This window comes from Microcaecilia unicolor, chromosome 1 (genome assembly GCF_901765095.1).
Source record: "Microcaecilia unicolor chromosome 1, aMicUni1.1, whole genome shotgun sequence".
Classification (NCBI taxonomy): domain Eukaryota; kingdom Metazoa; phylum Chordata; class Amphibia; order Gymnophiona; family Siphonopidae; genus Microcaecilia; species Microcaecilia unicolor.
This window is the reverse complement of record NC_044031.1, coordinates 580561385-580580247: the sequence shown is the minus strand read 5'-3', so window position 1 is coordinate 580580247 and position 18863 is coordinate 580561385. Positions and strand designations below refer to the sequence as shown.

Genomic DNA, 18863 nt, shown 5'->3' with positions numbered 1-18863 from the left:
GACTGTTGGTATTCTTGTTTGGTGTCCGTCCTTTTTCTCTGATTCCGACCTTGGTACATCTAAGAATTTTATCTCCCTCGCACTCCCTGAGGTAGCATTTATCTAGTCAATAGTGGGGTAATTGAAATCAGCAGAACAAAGAGGAGGAAAAGTCCCTCAGGCAAGCATGAGCAACAAAGTGAGGGGGACTTGAGGAGGATGTCAAAAAGTCTTGAATTCTAACAAGCATAAAAACAACCAGACAAGGCCGTGTTTCGGCACCAAAGGCCTGCCTCAGGGGTCAAAGGGATCTAGATAAAAGTAAAAAGAAAAAATATGTAATGAAATACAAACATAACTAAATGTGTTGTTCAATAACAAATTAAAAGTTATGATAAAAACTTTAAAACGTACATAAAATATATAAAGTGACAAGTAAATGATCTATGATTAAACATTATAAAGTGATACAAAAAGAATTGTGGAACAAAATTGTGCAATATAGGAAGTAAAACTAATTAAATATGCAAATGTTTCTAAACATAGGTTAAAGTGATAAAAGTAACAAATAAATAGGTGGGAAAATGTGGGATACAAATGTAACAAATAAATAAATAAATTCAGATGCACAGAGTGCAAGTAACGATGGTTTTCACAGAGGAAGGGTATATAGGCAGGGGGCTATCAGACACAAGGCCCTTTGCGATGTATTATCTTGAATTGTACTGGATACTGTGTCACAGGTTTTATTATTATTAGCTATTTTCTTTTGTGTATATTGTAAACTTTATGCTTAAATCATGTTTATTCAAACAAAGCAACAATAACAAAACTGTTCTCGTTACAAAAAGGAATTTTTTTTTTTTTAAACATTTCTTCCCCCATTCCCCCCCCCCCTTTTTTTTTTACTAACATCACATTATTCATAAATACAATAAATGACTTCATGCTGATGGAGTTAACGTATTCCAAAGAGGTGCCCACAGTTGCTGAAATTTTCCCCCCGCCTGCGATTCAAAGTCAACAATCCCCACCCTCTCTATCCGCATCATGAACAACATTTTTGACCGCCGCTGTTGGAGGGTGGGAGCGTTAGGTGACAGCCACTCCGTTAGGATAATCTGCTTGCCAACTATCACGGCTCTGGCGACGAAAGCCGTAAAGCCCCTCGCAAAAGGCTGACGCAGCTGGGGTTGGCCAAACAGTAGAGCCGGACCATAACTCCAACGCTGGTGCCAGGTTGACATATTTTATGATGGCCTTCCAGATTCCTTCTATGCTTTTGCATGTCCAAAACATGTGTCCTAAGGTGGCACCCTCTGCTCCACACTTCGGGCACTCCCCCCAAGACGACAGACCCATATAAAACGCTCTTCTAGGGGGTATATGCAGTCGATAAATTTATACTGTAATTCCCAGTGTGTGGACTGGTATGTCACTCGTCTGAGTGATAGTACGTGAGACCGCACCAACGTTGGCGCAACATCTGTCCCCAAGTCTGTTGTCCACTGCTGAGATAGGGTTTTATAATCCGGTTCTGGCATAGTATCTTTTATGTGCCTGTGATGGTGGGAGAGTGGCACTTTTTGCTGGGCCTCTAGGGAGAAAGCCAACGCAAGTTCCTCCCTATTGTAAACTTTAATAAACAACTTTAAACATAAATGCAAACATATGAAGATTAAAAAAAATGACTTGAATTCAAGCAAGAGGGATTGTCCTTCCTCTAATCTTACAGAACGACTAAGTATATTTCATTGGCATCTAACAGGACAACTTTTTCTAATCGCCATCTTAAAAGGAACACCTAATGCAGGCGATTGGCGCCGAAACATGGCCCATGTTGAGTCATTAAGGGAAGAATTGATGATTAAAGAAAGTGTGTCCTGATTTTGAAGGCTCTTGGTGCTTCTTTTTGTTATTTTGATTTTGCTCTGTACTTTGGACCCTCTCTGTGCTGTTCATTGGACAAAATTTTACTCCAGCCAATCAAGGCTCTTTTTATTAGGCACGGGGGGGGGGGGGGGGGGGGGCACAGATGGACTTTAGGGTTTTTGTAGAGGCAGCTAGTCCTAGTAGGAGATTTTAATATGATCCTTGGCCCAAACAAGGATAATCCTACAGGGAAGGCAACAGGCCCCATTAAGAACAGCAAATCACTTTCGGCTTTCCTGGAGACCCTGAATTAGCTGATGCATAGCGGAAGCCTACCCCAAAGGGGTGGATTACACACAACTCTTCAAGAATCAATATGATTTGCAGCGAGAGAAGTTTGATGACATGGGTCACACTGTACGATATTGAGACAGATTTTTATGAAAAGATCATGCCTTGATTTGATGTGAGATTGAAACAGATAGGGGTAAGTGAAGGAACCATTTATGGAAATTCAGCGATGCAGAGGCTAAATAACTAAGTAGTGAAGATACTGAAAAATATCTTAAATTTAATGATACAGCAGAAACAGCATTGAGAGTATTGTGGGACAATTCTAAAGGTACATTTATATCTTGTACAGAGAAAAAAAAAGGCAGCAGAAACTGAATCTCAGGTCCCAAACAACAGCTTTAGAAAGTAAGCTTAAGAAAGGGCAAGTTTGAGAGCAAGAGTTAAAAGCCTTAAAAGGCAACAGCACACCTTTACCACTAAATTTAACAAAGTCTTTACCAAGCAGCTAGCAGACCCTTTACCATGAATGTTTAACATACTGATGAGAGGACAAAACGATGCCTTACTCCCTATCCATTGCAGGAGTTACACTCATTTGTAAAAGTGGGGAAAGACCCTTCTAATGCTGGATGCTATGAACCAATTTCCCTTCTGGCAGTTGACTATAAAATCTTTAAAATATTGTGAGGCAGTTTTTTGCCTCCCCTAGTCCACCCTAATCAGTTGGGCTTTGTCCAAGACAGAAATCATACATAATATACAGAAAGTGCTCACTTTCATCCAAAGCGGGCAGACAACCCACCCAGTTTCTATCAATAGGTGCCGAGGATGCATTCAACTTATGTTTCAAGTAATGGACAAGATGAGGCTTGGACGCAATTTTCTGCAATGGGTTCAAAGACTACATATAGAACCTTTGATAAACCTTAAGGAAAATAAAAGATGCCTTTTGAGTTGTATAAGGGGCCAAGAGAGGGCCACAGTCTCTCTCATCTACTATTTATCCTTATGCTGAAACCTTTGGCCCAGAGAATGAGGAAAAATGGCGACAATAGCAGCATAGAGACAGTGTAGGACAATTATAAGATATCCCTCTTTTTGGATGATATTCTTTTCATATTCTCAAAGTAGGGAAATCATTAGTTGGTATCCTGCAAGAGATACGAGCAGTCAGGGAAGTATCAGAGTTTAAAATTAACACTACTAAGCCTGAAATTGTAAACATAAACTTGTATTTGGCAAGATGTAAAATGGATGCGAGAAAAAGTTCCCTTTCACGTGGGCAAAGGACTAGGTTAGGTACTTCGGGATCAATTTGTCCACTGATCTGACCCAACTCGTTGGTATCAATTATGAACCCCTAAAATAACGCTATTTAAGATATAGAACAGTAGGTTTACCTGGATTGTTCATGGCTGGGCAAGATGGCAGAGACAAGTTATGATGTTATCGCATTTCATATACTTGTTTATGAATCTCCCTCATGTGGTCCCAGTTAAACTCCTCAGGAAGTTACAGAGGAAAGTGAATGTATCTGGAAATGGTGACAAGGGAAGTTTCATTCAAATTTCCAGATGTATTTTGAGGCAGTACAGCTAAAACTAGTGCTGGAGAACAAAGAATGGACCACTAGAGAATAGCAGGAAACGGGAAAATTACATCACAGCAACTTTTGTGATTGCCAGACCCTAGTGTCTTGTTTCAAGAAATAACAAATCCCTTCACGCAGCTGATCCTTAAATTGTGGAAGAAGTGGAAACGTTGTGTAATGGGAGTAAAATGCTTCACTGTTGAGATTTAATATATTATGCCATCGCCTGCTTAAAAGGTTAGGCGGGAAATTCATGAACAAGTTTATATATGTAGAAAAATTTGTGAAATGTGCTCAGAAACTAATATTGGTGCCCAGTATAAATAAAATCACAGAGGTAATGACCGTTTCCATCATAGCACATTAGTCCTTCAATTAATGCTATACATAAAACCCCCAAATTCTATAAATAGTGTGTAATTTTAGCACCAACAATTGGGCACTATCAATTATTGGCACTAATTGGCGACAATTTGAATTTACACCCGCATCTTACTAGGCGCTATTCTATAAGGATGCGCATGTACATTTTTTAGCACTCAACTGAAAAGGGGGCATGGCCATGGGAGGGGCATAAGAGGGTCAAGGGCATTCATTACAGATGAACACAATTTTATAGAATATGGGAGATCTGCACCTAATTTAGGTGCGAGGATCTACACTAGGTTTCAGTTGGTGTAAACCTTTGCACCCAAAATTGGGCTTAGATCCCAGTGCTAAGCACAATTCTATAAATGGCACCCAACTCAAAGTGCTGTTTATAGAATAGCACTCAGTGTTCATTTTTTTCAGCAGCCAAATTTGGGTGCCGTTTAATGAATTTAGTCCATAATGATTAGTAATCAGCAGTGCACTTATCTGATGTTAAATTTAAAAAGCTCATTTTTTCCAGCTATGTCTCTGCATAATGAAACATTTCAATATGATGAAAATTGAAACCAATCTAATGAAGAATCTTCAGCCAAGACGCAGATCTGTGTTTCATCAACTTGGCTTCTCCAGGAGGACTATATCCAAAACAAGTTGAGCCCAATATTCAGCCAGCGGCGATTAGTATCTTGCTCACTGCTGACAGAGTTATTCCAGTTATTCAAAACCAGGCCCCTGTCCAGGCTTCAACTTTGAATATTCGGTTATTTTTGAGGCCAATACATAGCCGCTTAAGTCAGTATTCAGCACTTAAGCAGCCGTGGGGTAGCATATAAAAATAGGACAGACTTTTATGCAGTCCATTCATGCGATAAACCTGGATGCATAAGGACTGATTATCAGCACCTAAGCTGTCAAGTGCTGACTCCACCCCCAGAACACCCCCAAAACAGTTGCCCTTATGTTAGGTGCTAAACCCAATGTACAGTCTGACTTGTGTTGGGGTAGGGTGCTTAATAGCTCCCCCCCCCCCCCCCGTACCTACTCTACTCCCTCATTCTACACTTCTCTGCTCCCTACTTCCTCCTGACCTGATCTGCCTTGCCCCTACTAATACCGCCTCCCATTAGGTTCCCTCTTGCCCCACCTGGTTAAGTGGCACTGAAAATTAACAGCTACCCGAACCAAGCAATTTAATCTGTCAGTGACCAGCTAAATAATTCTGAATATAGGCTGGGTTATCTATAAATGGCTGGCACTACTGCTTCACAAAATCAAAATAGAGCCAACACACACCAGAAGCAGGTTGCAATACCAAACTTCATGTTCAGTGATTAGGGGTAGGAACTCTTACCAGTAGCAGCTGGTGTAGATACAGCTGTTCCTGGAAGGTAATCCAAAAGGGCATGAGACAGTCCCAGGATGGCTCATCAGTCACTGGGCCAGTACTGGGAGAGAAGGAGACCTGCAGAACTTGGTGGTGTTCTAGCAGTAATGTGTCAGGAGCAGCAGAGGCCAGAGCATATCAGCATATCCAGGTTCTGCTTAAATCTAAAATACAAAATTATCAAATGGGAACATCAAAATGTATTATTATACACAGCAAATGTACATCACTACAATGGAAAAATGGTTAAAGAAGCATAGAATTACAAGTCACACATATGTTAGGGAGGGAGGGTCGGGTGTAGTCTGCTTGCCCGGACACCTGAAGAGGTTGTCCGGTTCCCTCCGGGGGCTTTTAAACCCTGCTCGCACACTTCCCATTGGTCAGCGTGGGGTACCTCAGTGCGCCGGGCTCCTGCCCCCCCTGTGCCTCGCACGCTCTCGCTGTCCTCGGCGCGCATACCCGTCAGGCATGGCGCCATGTTATATTCGGCTCCGTGCACCCACGGGGGCACTACGCCTTGCTTTAACATAGGCACCCGAGACCCCTCGGGCCTAACAATTACTAATTCTTACCGTCCTTTAATAAAGACACTACACATATTATATTTTTAATGTGGCATAACTAGGCCGCAGCTTTATTTTAGGAAAATACAAATTAGAAAAAAAATACTATTTCTGGGAGTCAGGAAACAGCCACAATGCCAGACAACCCAACTCCTGCTTTTATGTTTTTATTCATTTTAGACTGCCTATTTCTTAAGGATTTACAACAATATCTGATATACGTTTTTTTAACCATCAATTCTAGACTCCACTTGCGCCTATTTCACCTGTTTTTTTACTAATTACTCTTCCTTTCTCCAGCCATATGCTCCCCCTGTTCCTTTGAGCTTGCTTCCAAGTTTCTTTCCTCCTCTCACCATCAGCCTCTACCTGCAGTCACATAGCTCTACTACACGTACAGCACAGAACATCAATCAACTTCTTTCTTTTGCCCGGCTTCACAGCTTTCCTTTTCTTAACATCGCAAGTCACCGGTGGCCAAAAATTATACTACATAAATACCTATACAAATGCAGTTTTTATAAAGTACATAATTAAAAAAATAAATATCAAAGAAGCAGACTACCAAACAGCCCCATTCCTAGCCCTACCAAGAAAGAATTAACTACTCTAAGAAACAGGAAGACCAAATTCAAGCCCACCTACCCGAGAAAGTAAAGTAACCACAAATTCAGAGAGAACTCTGTTGATTCGTATTGCAGGTAGAAACAGAAGGTTAAAAGGAAGATGAAGCACAAGCTCCTACGAAAAAGCACTCTGACCCCAAACCACAAAAAAACAAGTGAGTGGGGAGAAAGCAAGCTCCACCTTTTATCCTTCCTTCCTTCCGCTGCCACCCCTCTAGCATTTGGAGCAGGACTGCAGGAGGCAGAGCTGACTGGCTGCAGGTGAAAAGTGGGCGAGCTCATCTAGGCTGGTTGCAGGCAATCAGGAAGTAGAATTGGAGATTGAAAAAAAAACAAAAACAGGAGAGATTACGTCAAAAAGTTGAAGCCACATATGTTAGCATTTATTTCCTCTTCCCCGCGCTGACGTCTTCTAGTACACTCAAAATAAAGCACGCAGAGACTTATGCTGCATCCTCATTGTCACAGTAACATAGTAAACAGGGCCGGTCTTAGACCGAGGCGGCCGCATAGGGCCTCGTGCTTAAGGGGGCCCCGCGCAGCGTGCCTCGGTCAGCCTCCTTCGCTCCCTATTCCGTGGTATTTAAATTTAGCTTACCAAGTTACCTCCGTTGCAGGCAGCGTCAGTGAAAGCGCTGTCTGACGTCCCACCAGCCTTCCCTTCGCTCATTCGTTCCCTCAGTGTCCCGCCCCCAAGGAAATGACATCAGAAGAAGGCGGGGCACTGAGAACGAATGAGCAAAGGGAAGGCTGGTGGGACGTCAGAGAGCGTTTCACTGACGCTACCTGCAACGGAGGTAAATTTAAATACTTGAAGATCTGAGCCTGCCATGAGTGGGAAAGCTTGGGGTACAAATGCAACTTTAAAAAAAGAGAAGAGTGGAACTTGGGGAAGGGAGAGAGAGTTGCTGGCGGTCTGGGAGGAGAGGGAGAGATGCCAGACCAAGTGGGTGGGTGGGTGGGGAGGTCATTAAGAGAGAACTGTGGGAGGGGAGGCAAGACAAGGCACAGCATATTAAAAAGAATGGGTGAAGCATAGGCGCCCTGTATAAGAGGCTTGGGGAGGCTAAGCCTCCCCAGCCCAGCTGTGTGAACTTCTCCGCCCATGGGCATTGCCCCCCCCCCCCCCCCCCAAAACGTTGCCACTTTCCCTCCACCCAACACAAACCCAGACCTGCGAAGTCGGGAGACTCCCGCCAAAAGCGGGAAAGTCTCTGCTTCTCCTCTTCGGCGCGAGTCGCGCCACAAAACAAAAAATATAAAGCGGCAAGAGCGGGGCCGTAGCAGCCTTCAAGCATGGGCTGTCTGCGCTGCAGCCGCTCCTCTCTCTGCCCCTGGAGGAGCAGGAAGTTGACATCGACTTCCTGTTCTGCTCCGGGGACGGAGAGGAGCGGTTGCAGTGCCGGCAGCCCATGCTTGAAGGAAAGCTGCTACTGTTTGCAGTTCTCGTGTGCGGGCCAGCCCCTCTCCGGTGCAGTTCCTGCCCAACGCTCCTCCAATGCGGTTGCAGCTGCGTGGTGTCTCCCAGCTGATTCCTGCTTTAGGGGCATGTAAGTATTTTTTTTTTTTTTGTCGGGGCGCTGCTGCTGCAGAGGAGAAGCAGCAGTGGCCAACAATTTAATACCTGGTGGAAGGGTGATTGGGAGGCACTAGGCAGGTATGATGGGGAGAGAAGGAGGGGACATGGAGAAGGGCTGGAGTCCTGGAGAAAGGGAAAAGCTGCTGAAAATGAGGAGAAAGTGGGGGAGGGGGAGGTGAAAGAGGGAAGACGCTGGAAGGAAGGGTAGGGAGAGAAACTAACAGCAGGAGAAACATTGAAGGATGGGGAGAGAGAGGGGGCATGATGAATGGAAAAGGGTAGAGAGAGAGAGAGAGAGAGAGACACTGGATGGAAGGAAGGGGATAGAGAGAGAGACACTGGATGGAAGGAAGGGGATAGAGAAAGAGATACTGGATGGATCGGGAGAGAGGGGGTAGACGTTGGATGGCAGGATCGGGAGAGGGGGTAGATGAATGGAAGGATATGGAGAGAAAGAGAGAAGAGGAAAACAGAAGGATGGGGAGATAAAGAGGGAAAACGGATGGAAGGATGAGGAGAGAGGGAGTAAACGGGACGGGGAGAAAGAGAAATCACTGGACATGTAGGGGAGGGCAGAGGAGAGAGGAGAATTGCTAGATATGGAAGGATGGAGGGATCAGGGGAGAGAGGAGATTTGCTAGATGGATGGATGGAAGGACCAGGAGAGAGAGGAGATTTGCTAGATATGGATGGAGGGCAGGGGAGGGAGGAGAGTTGCTGGACATGGATGGATGAATGGAGGGGAGGGGAGTGAGGAGAAATGCTGAATTTAAGGACTGGATCGGAACGCTTTGAGGGCAGATGCTGCAACTGGAGGAAGGATAGGGACAGGGTGCCACAGATGCTAGACACAACGCATAAGGACACAGGAGGATGGTGGACATATCAGAAAAGAATACATGCAATTCTACTAAAACTTGAAGGACTGGTGTATATGTGCCTGATTGAATCATTGAACCCACACCATCTTCAGGAACATCTTACAATGTATATGGACATGAATGAATAACGAGAAGCGGTAACGCTACAAAAAGATACGTGAAGAGTACTGACTTTACATTAGCTAATGTTTGGTGGGGTTTAGAACTGTAAGAGTGTACTGATTCAATATTGTTCACAGCATGGAGTAACCCGGTATGATATAATATTCAAGATGAAATAGTTGATTAATGATTTGATAGGTGTGAATAGTTGGATGAACAGATGGGCAAAATGTATGCTGAATGAGTATGACTAGTGTGATTTAATGAGTGTGGTTTTAATTTATGTTGATATTTAGATCTATATGATACGAAAAGCAGATGAATAAAACAAATTTGCATTTATACATAGTTGTGTTGGTGAAATATATTGTGATATAATTTGCAGGTATATTGGAATTGTTTCAACCCAAAGTTTTTACTGGCATAATACTCATGTCGCCGTTCCATTTTCAGCTCTATAATCGGCTCCAAATTTACAATTGCCTGCACCCGTGCCGTCGTGCACCGCTTTTCTTAAACGCATTTTTTTCACAAGCGGGCCAATAGCAGCCAGTATATGAACCAACTAAGCAAATTATTCACCCGCCCTAAAAAACAAACGTAATTTTCCCTTTGCTTTATTACTATTGGCTAACACGATCCGTGGGAAGACTTGCTTGAGTCCTATCAGTACTTAATAGGCAAGGTGGAAAAAAAAAAAACTGCAGCAGCCGGCACGCAGTAAGGCAAAAAAAAAAAAAAAAAGTAGTTAGAACGTCAGGAATCCAGTGGCGGTTATTACATACTTCGGGCGGATAGATATCCTAAGACAAACCAAAACCACAGACTAGGCGCTCAGTTTAAAAAGCGGAAGAATACGTGGCAGAAGGCACCGCCCCCTGCGAAGTTTGGCGCCAGAATTCGGAACCGCTTTAGTGCTATCTCGTTTGTTTTACTGTCGCAATTGGTGTTAACAAACAGCTGTCTCGTGCATGCAGTTAATGAAGTGAGTACAGGAGAAGTCTCTTAAGAGCGAGAAGATGGTAATACTTAGGAGTAGCGTGTCACACGCTATAATTGCGTCTTCCGGACGTAGAGGTTCTCAGTCGGCTTCGCTACTTGATACAACTACCGAATTTCTATCTCTGGATACACCGGGGAAGAGAAGAGAGACTTGTTCTTCTGGACGGAGTAGTGTCCCAGTGTGTCGGAATGTGAGTACTGGAAATCCAGTCTTAACTGGTGTCTGGGCAGGGTTTGTTCTTGCAGTTTTTTTTTTTTTTCTCTATTCTCTCTCATTCTCAAGCCCTGGTTTAACATGTAACTGATTAGAATGAGGAAGAGGGCTAAGGCGTGTAGGGTTAAATAATATTCACCAGAACACACATGTTGAACAATGTAACTGGTCATTCTTGTGTGTGTGTGAAGGTATCTTAAGTGGCGGTCGGACACTAAGTCTATTTGTCGCTGAGTGTATTTGCTAGTTGAAACATGTGACCACCTGGTTGAAAAAAAAAAGTTGGGGAGCATGATGATGTATCCAGAGTACTACGCTCTGGAAACGTAGAAAGAGGCATCTGTCAATCTGCTGGCAAGCCACCTCCCGCCACCCTCTTCCCCTCCCCAAATGGTTGCACCACCTTTAGTAGCAAGAATAGCAACCAAATGCTGCCTATAACTTGATAGTATCAATCTTGACCCACTTTTTGCAGACTTGCTTTCATTCAAGCTTTTGTAATTTTGGGTGCATCGGTTAAGGTCAGGACTCTTGACTAGACCAATAAATTAATTGGTTAGATGTAGACTTCGTGTTTTTGGATCGTTGTCCTTCTGAATGAGCTAATTAACATGAGCTCATGGACAGATAATTTGGATATTTTTCATTAGAACTTCCTGCTCTAGGTCCTGCAGCAGTAAAGAATCTGTATGCCATTACACCACTACAGTGTTATTAATGTGGAATGCTGTAAAAAATTTCACAAGTACAATACTTGAATTAGGTAATACAGGGTAAGGAATTTTTTCCATTAAAGTTAGAACAATAATATAACAAAGGAAAACAGTTGTGCCCTCTTTAGACCACAGGATAGACATCAAACATATAAATGGCAAGTGACTGACTCACCTGCAAATGCGCAGTAGAGACTTCCCTCTCTGTCCCGCCCTTGTCAAGATGTGGTGATGTCAGAGGGCGGAACAGAGAGAGGGAAAGGGAGTCGGACTGTTGGACGCTGCCGCCTGGAAATGAACATCGCGCGCACCAGGTCCCGCCCCCCCTCCGTGCCGGGCCCCCTGCACTGACCTGACAGCGCCTCTCACCTCCGTGTGGAAGTGCTGCAAGTAGCAGCAGAGTGATCTGCTGCTACCTGCAGCGCTTTCACACGGAGGTGAGAGGCGCTGTCAGGTCAGTGCAGGGGGCCCGGCACGGAGGGGGGAGGGAGCGGCGGCGAGGAGGGTTGCTGGAAACCTCGCCCGTTTTAACGGGCTTAATGGCTAGTTTAAGGAATAAATGAACTATTTAGCATTGCACGTTACACCTAATCTTGTAACTTCCTCACTTTTTTCTTTTATTTGTCAATTGGTTAGTGGAATCTGTTTAAATTTTTTTCAAAAGATTTAGAAAGTATATCAACCATAGTTACCAGAGTAGAAATCTCTTGTGTGGAGTTAATCAGTTTAATGTCAAGATTTTGGAGAGCTTGCCAAATGCTCTCCAAAGTAACCGGCGCCAGTTTAGATGACAAAGATCTATCCAGTAACTGGGAATTCAAAGGCCCCAGACCTCCGCAAGCCTTCCCATCAACAGAGCCTCTTACCTGAGGCCTTTCTTCGCCGTCTTCCGAGTCAGACGACCTCAGCTGGGATAGGAAAGCTGCGGGCGGAGGCGGTGGATTGATTTCTAGGGGTGAGAGCGTGACATTTAGCCCCTGGTCGCAGGGGTCTTCTCCTGGGACAACGGGGCTCCTGGGCTTTTGGCCGGGCTTTTGGCCAGGCGTTCTCATCACGAACTTCTCTATGGTCAGTTGCGATGGTGAAGAGGTTCTGGTTGCTGAGGCTCCAGCCTTGACCAGACCTTTTCTTTTAGTATGGGGCATAATTGTTACCGAAGAATCGGTTTTTGTAGCTGAACACGAGAGAGCTCAAGCGTGATAGTGCGTGCCGCCATCTTGGCCCCTCCGCATCGGTGTCAATGCTGTAGTTGCTTTGTATGAATTTGCCTTGAGTTTAACTAACCGTCAAATTATTCCAACTTTACCTCGCAATCTTGTTCACATCATATCTGCTCATGGTCCCTTAGCTATGTGGTACGCTGTATTTTAGAAAGTCTTTAAATTCATACCTATGTTAGTTGTCTGAATCTCTTCATAAAGGTGGCTAATAAATCCCAATAAATAAATGTTTCTTCATTATTACTGATTGGATGTCATCTAATTTGCTCAAATTGAACAAGGAAAAACAAGAATTCCTTCTGTTTGGGGGCCCCACAGAATCAATTAGAGGAGACAAATTGTTTTGTTGATAAAATAACCTATAACTTAGACTGCTCTATTAGGATCTTGGGAGTTACATTGGGCAACAAATTGTCAGTGGGACCTCGGGTTAATTCACTGGTGAAAACATTCTTCTTTACAATGAGGAAGTTAAGTATATGGAATTCCTTGTCATCGAGCAGATGAATCCATTACGATTGGGTTGTGTCCATCAACTAGCAGGGGGAGAGAGAGGACTGAAAAACCATAGTGCCTGATGGCCAGCTAGCTCCATCTGCCTCTTCAGTATTCTCTGTCTCCCCAGCAGGGTGGACGCAGCTTATTCAGCTCCTTAAAAAAAAAAAAAAAAAAATCTGCATGGGGTGGCTCCGGTGCTTTGGCCAGTGGTAGCAGGGGTGTTGGGGGCTATTGCAGCTCCACTTTGAAGGCACATAGGTTCGCCCTTTCCCTGCCTTACCCGGCCTCCGATGTGGATGTAGACACATAGGTTTGCCCTGTCCCTGTCTTTTCCCGCACTCTCCTTTGTGGATGCAGGCACATTGATTAGTCCTTTCCCAGCCTTTCCCACTCTACTGATCCTCCGGAGTTGGAAATTTGCCTCTATTGCTGTTACCTCTAACTTTCCTCACAGCGTTAAAAAAAAAAAAAAGTTGCGTCACGCTTTGGTGCAGCGATTCCAGAAAAGAGGTTTTCTTCTGATTGTGCAGTGTGACCGGAGCTCTGTGGACTCGGTCTAGTGAGGTAAGAGCGTTTTATAGCTCCTCCAGGGAGGGCCTGCGATCGGGACGTTTTGGGCGCGAATCCGCCGTTTTTGGCAATGGCTGCAGAGGTTGTGAAGCGCTGTTCCCATTGTGGCAAGCGCAGATCCGCAGCAGGGCCCTGTAAATCATGCTCTTCAGATGTTGGGGCCAGCCAGAGCATGGCGAGTGAGGTTTCTTCCCGATCAGTGGAGCTGGCAGCGGGCGCTATTTTGGACGTGCCGCATGGTGTGACCACCGCAGAAGCGGCGGGGTTTGAATCCGGAGGGGAGCCTCATGTGGAGGCTAACAGGGGAGCTTCTATCCCCGGACTGGAACCGGGAGGCCAGGGTGAGCCCTTCTCCCCTGAGTTTGTGTTGCTGCTGCATAAAGCATTCATGTTAAAAAGAGCTCTTCCACAGGGGTCTCATGCTGCCCTGCTACCTGTTCCCCCTCCAGTGGATCCCGGCCTCGGATTGCTGTCAGGCGCGTTTTCCCCTGACAGCTGGCCGCAAGACAGAGAGTGGTGCATCCCTCTTCTCTCCCCCCCCTCCCCCCCCCCCGGTCAGGATGTGAGGATTCTGAGGGGTCTGGCAGGCCCTTGTGGTCTGAAGAGCCAGAGGAAGGTGCAGGATTGCCACAGGATCCAGATGATCCTTCCGCGGTGAGGATTTTCCACCACTACGAGCTGCCAGCGCTTATTTCTGATGCCTTACAGGTCCTCTCTATTGAAGATCCTGGGAGTAGCGAAGCCTCCTCTGGTAATCCGAGGATGGCAAGTACTAAGAAGCCTGCTCGAGCCTTTCCTTTGCATGACTCCATCCACGAGCTTATTTCGGATCAATGGGCTGACCCCAAGGGGCCTTTGAAAGTCGCTAGGGCAATGGGGCAATTATACCCTCTAAGTGAGGAGCATTTGGCGCGCCTAGCAGTGCCTAAAGTGGATTCCCTAGTCACGGCTGACAGAGGACTACCCTCCCAGTTGAAGGAGGAGTCGCCTTGAAGGCCATGCAGGACCGATGCCTGGAATCAGCTCTGAAACGGTCCTTTTGAAATTTCAGGCCTGTCCTTACAGGTGTCTGCATGCAGCTGCTATGCTGCTCGAGCCTGCCTTGCTTGGTTGCAAAAGGCAGTGGAACAGCCCGGGGATGGAGCGGAGCCCCTTGCGGAGGTGGCACCGCGGATGGAGTCGGCCTTGTCTTTCTTGGCTGACGCCCTTTATGATCTGGTCAGCGCTTCGGCTAAACAGATGGCTGTGGCAGCTCGCCGCCTTCTATGGCTATGGCATTGGGTGGCTGACATGGCCTCTAAGCAAAGGTTGGTGAAGTTGCCCTTCCAAGGCCTTCTCCTATTTGGTAAGGAGTTGGAGAAAATTGTTAAAGGCCTGGGGGATGCTAAACCCCAGCGCTTACCTGAGCATAGGCCGAGACCTCTCTCCAAGGGTCAGGCGGTTCCCAGGGCGTTTTGCTGGGTTCACTTCTCGTGCCCGCTTTGTGAGGAACTCCTTTCGTTTAGACAAGCGTTTCGCAGCGACCGGTTCAAGGGCGACCCTCTCAATGATGGTGCGCTGGCCCTCTCCTCGATTCCTGCAATAGGAGGACGGCTTTCCCTCTTTCTCGAGGAGTGGGTCAAGATTTCCTTAGATCAGTGGGTTTTGGACCTGATCAGAGATGGCTACAGAATAGAATTCAACGCCCCGGTAAGAGACGTGTTTGTGGAGTCCCGATGCAGTTCTGCTGCCAAACGGGCGGTGGTAGAGGAGTCCTTGCAAGGCTTGATTCACCTAGGGGCGGTGGCCCCGGTACCTCCCGCCGAACACGGTTCCGGCCGTTACGCCATTTACTTTGTGGTGCCGTGAAAAGGAGGGTATTTTTGGCCCGTCCTCGACTTAAAAGAAGTCAACCAGTCTCTAAGAGTGCGGCATTTTCACATGGAAACCCTGCGCTCCGTCATTGCGGCGGTACAGCCAGGAGAGTTTCTCACGTCTCTGGATTTGAAAGAAGCTTACTTGCACATTCCTATTTGGCCCCCTGCACCAAAGGTTTCTTCGGTTTGTGGTGATGGGAAAACATTTCCAGTTTCGGGCCTTGCCTTTTGGCCTCGCCACAGCTCCCAGAGCCTTTTCCAAGGTAATGGTGGTGGTAGCTGCTTTTCTCAGGCGAGAGGGTATTCGGGTTCACCTAGACGACTGGTTCATCAGAGCGGACTCAACAGAGAAGAGTCATCAGGTAACAGCCAGAGTGGTCTCAGTACTTCAATCTCTGGGCTGGGTTGTCAATATACCCAAAAGTCACCTGACCCCCCCCCCCCCTCAATCTCTAGAATATTTGGGGGTCCGGTTCGACACAGCCTCAGGGTTTGTCTTTCTACCCGAGCAAAGCTTCAGAACCAGGTCCGTCTGCCCCGCGCTTGGGACGTTGTCCAGCTGTTAGGGTCGATGACGGCCACCTTGGAAGTGGTGCTCTGGGCGAGAGCGCACCTGAGACCTCTGCAGTGCTCCCTGCTTCAACGATGGTCTCCAATTTCTCCGGATTATCAGTGCAGACTCACGTGGCTCCCTGCGGCCTGGCTCAGTATGGAGTGGTGGCTCTCAGACAGCATGCTGCGGCGAGGAATGCCGCTGGCGTTCCCCGATTGGTGCCTGGTGGTAACAGATGCCAGCCTGAAGAACTGGGGTGCACATTGTCGGGGAAGGCATGCCCAGGGTCTCTCGACACCCGAGGAGTTGGAGTGGTCCATCAATCGCTTTCAACTCCAAGCGATTTTTCCAGGCTGTTCTGGCTTTTCACTCGACCCTGGAAGGATTGGCTGTCAGAGTTCTGTCGGACAACACGACAGCAGTGGCCTACATAAATCGACAAGGCAGCACTCAGTGCAGAGCACTGGCCGCGCAGATTTGCCACTGGGCCGAGCTACGTCTGCAGTTTCTGTCAGCAGCTCACATTGCAGGTCAGAGCAACATGCAAGCCGATTATCTAATTAGGCATCAAATCGACCCAGCGGAGTGGGAACTGGCAGACAAAGTGTTTCTTCAGATCTGTGCCAAGTGGGGGACGCCCATAGCGGATCTTATGGCCTCAAGCGCAAATGCCAAAGTCCCGTGCTTTTACAGCAGATGGAGAGATCCTCACTCGGCGGGGTTGGATGCTTTGGCTCAACCCTGGCCTCAGGGCCTCCTGTATGTGTTCCCTCCGTGGCCCTTGATAGGGCGAGTACTCCTGCGGATTCGGCTACACCAAGGAGAGATGGTTCTCATCGCCCCGTATTGGCCCAGGAGGCTGTGGTATGCGGACCTCCGGCGGATGCTGGTGGAGGCTCCCCTGCCGTTACTTCTGGTACCGAATCTGTTGTCACATGGAGGACGCCTGCTGTTTTGGTCTTAACGGCATGGCTATTGAGAGGCAAGGGTTATTCCAGTAAATTCATTTCCACTCTCCTACAGGCCCACAAGCGTTCCACTTCCGTGGTTTATGCCAGGATTTGGCGCCAATTTGAGGCTTGGTGTGCTGCTAAAGCGATTACACCTATGCGGACTTCTGTCTTGCCGATACTTACTTTTTGCAGGATGGTTTACAAAAAGGCCTTGCCTATAGTTCCCTGCGTGTTCAAGTGGCAGCCTTAGCATGTTTTTGAGGGAAGGTCGCTGGCCTCTCCCTGGCTGCTTATCCGGATGTGGCATGGTTTCTTAGAGGTGTGCTTCGACTCCGTCCTCCCGTGCGGGCTCCGTGACCGGCCTGGAACCTGGGGTTAGTTTTAAAGGCCTTTCAGTGTTTGCCCTTTGAGCTGCTAAGGTGAGCTTCAGAGAAGGATGTGACCCTAAAGACGGTCTTTTTGGTGGCCATTACTTCAGCGAGACAGGTGTCTGAGCTCCAGGCGCTGTCCTGTCGAGACCCTTTTCTACAATTCTCAAGAGTCCGGAGTTATGGTACGTACTGTGCCGTCCTTCATGCCTAAGGTGGTTTCAGCGTTTCACCTAAACCAGCCTATTTTCCTGCCTTCCTTTTCCAGAGAGGAGTTTCCAGAAGCCTTTGGGCAATTGCTCCTCCTAGATGTGCGGAGGGCTCTGTTGCAGTATCTGCGCATGTGAAATGCTTTTAGGACCTCTGATCATCTTTTTGTCCGGTTATCAGGTCCGCGCAGAGGGTCTCCAGCGTCTAAAGCCACTGTAGCCCGTTGGCTCAAGGAAGCTATTTTTTTTCAGCCTATCTGCTGTCTGACCGGCCTCCGCCTGAAGCCTTCAAGGCACATTCCACAAGAGCGATTTCCTCTTCTTGGGCTGAAACTGGAGCACTCTCTCCAAGAGATATGCAGTGCAGCGACATGGGCTTCTAAGCTCTCTTTTGCCTGACATTACAGGCTGGATGTGGCTGCCAGGAGAGACGTGCATTTTGGAGCACAAGTGCTGGCGCGCGGTGTGGCTTGTTCCCTCCCTATCTAGGGATTGCTTTGATACATCCCATTCGTAATGGATTCATCTGCTTGATGACAAGGAAGGGAAAATTAGGTTCTTACTTGGTAATTTTCTTTCCTTTAGTCATAGCAGATGAGTCCAGGAGCCCTCCCTCAGAGAATCATTGTGTGATTTGTTGTTTTATGTTAATTTTTTTCCTGTAGATATGTTCCCTCATTGGGAGAAGTTGGAAAAAAGTCTTCAGGATTTCTGTTCTGTTATAGGAGGTTGAGTTCGTCCCTCCTTTGAATTGTTGCACCTATTCTGGGGCGTTCATCCGCTGTGAGGAAAGTTCATGTTATTATATGTGGCGGTGTCACACTGCTTTGGAAGCTTCAAATACTGAAGAGGCAGATGGAGCTAGCTGGCCATGAGGCACTATGGTTTTTCAGTGCTCTCTATCTCCCCCTGCTGGTTGATGGACACAACCCATTCGTAATGGATTCATCTGCTATGAGTAAAGGAAAGAAAATTACCAAGGTAAGAACCTAATTTTCCCATTTGCCTTTTAAGACAGAGGCATGTTGCCTCCAAATGTTTTCCCATTAGCAGACCATTTTTCTTCCTATGTATTTAAGGCAACCTTTAAGTTTAGGAAGTCTGATACAAGGATCTGACACCGTTTTTACCTGTAGCAGATGTCCATAGACAACAGGATGCAAGTCTCTGCCTACCTCCTTTCCTGGCCTTGGGTTGTCTCCAAAACAAGCTGTTCATAACCAGAGGAGGCCCTGTAGCACAATACAGGAAGTGGTGCACATGAGCATTAGAACTAAAGTTTGTCAGCTAAAATTCACCCACTCCCCATGTTCTCTGGATGTTATACAAAATGCTAGGAGTTGCATCCTGCAGTCCACAGAACCTGCTATACTGTAGGTAAGTAACTTGGCTCTCTGACAGGTTGTACTTGGTACTAGCATTCCACACTGAGTGTATTCATGCCAATCTTAAAAAGATTTG

General features: G+C 46.6%; 2 protein-coding genes across 9 annotated transcripts in view; one reads left to right on the top strand and one right to left on the bottom strand.

The window, feature by feature from the left end:
* WDYHV1 (WDYHV motif containing 1) overlaps positions 1 to 18612 on the bottom strand; it is a 90847-nt gene extending 72235 nt beyond the window's left edge. The window contains exons 1-2 of one of the 6 annotated variants that reach the window (XM_030218790.1): positions 18533 to 18612; positions 5460 to 5656 (exon numbers count right to left, since the gene is read on the bottom strand). In XM_030218790.1, coding sequence (XP_030074650.1) covers positions 5460 to 5536 — 77 coding nt within the window. In that variant the 5' untranslated portion in view covers positions 5537 to 5656; positions 18533 to 18612. Of the gene's footprint in view, positions 1 to 5459; positions 5657 to 6703; positions 6844 to 6865; positions 7098 to 7282; positions 7372 to 18532 lie in introns of those variants that run through there. The other 5 variants (XM_030218775.1, XM_030218782.1, XM_030218799.1 and 2 more) reach the window with 5 other exon arrangements.
* ATAD2 (ATPase family AAA domain containing 2) overlaps positions 7419 to 18863 on the top strand; it is a 393801-nt gene continuing 382356 nt past the window's right edge. The window contains exon 1 of one of the 3 annotated variants that reach the window (XM_030218745.1): positions 7419 to 7481. In XM_030218745.1, the coding sequence (XP_030074605.1) occupies positions 7419 to 7481 (63 nt within the window). Of the gene's footprint in view, positions 7482 to 8078; positions 8235 to 10173; positions 10440 to 18863 lie in introns of those variants that run through there. The other 2 variants (XM_030218753.1, XM_030218736.1) reach the window with 2 other exon arrangements.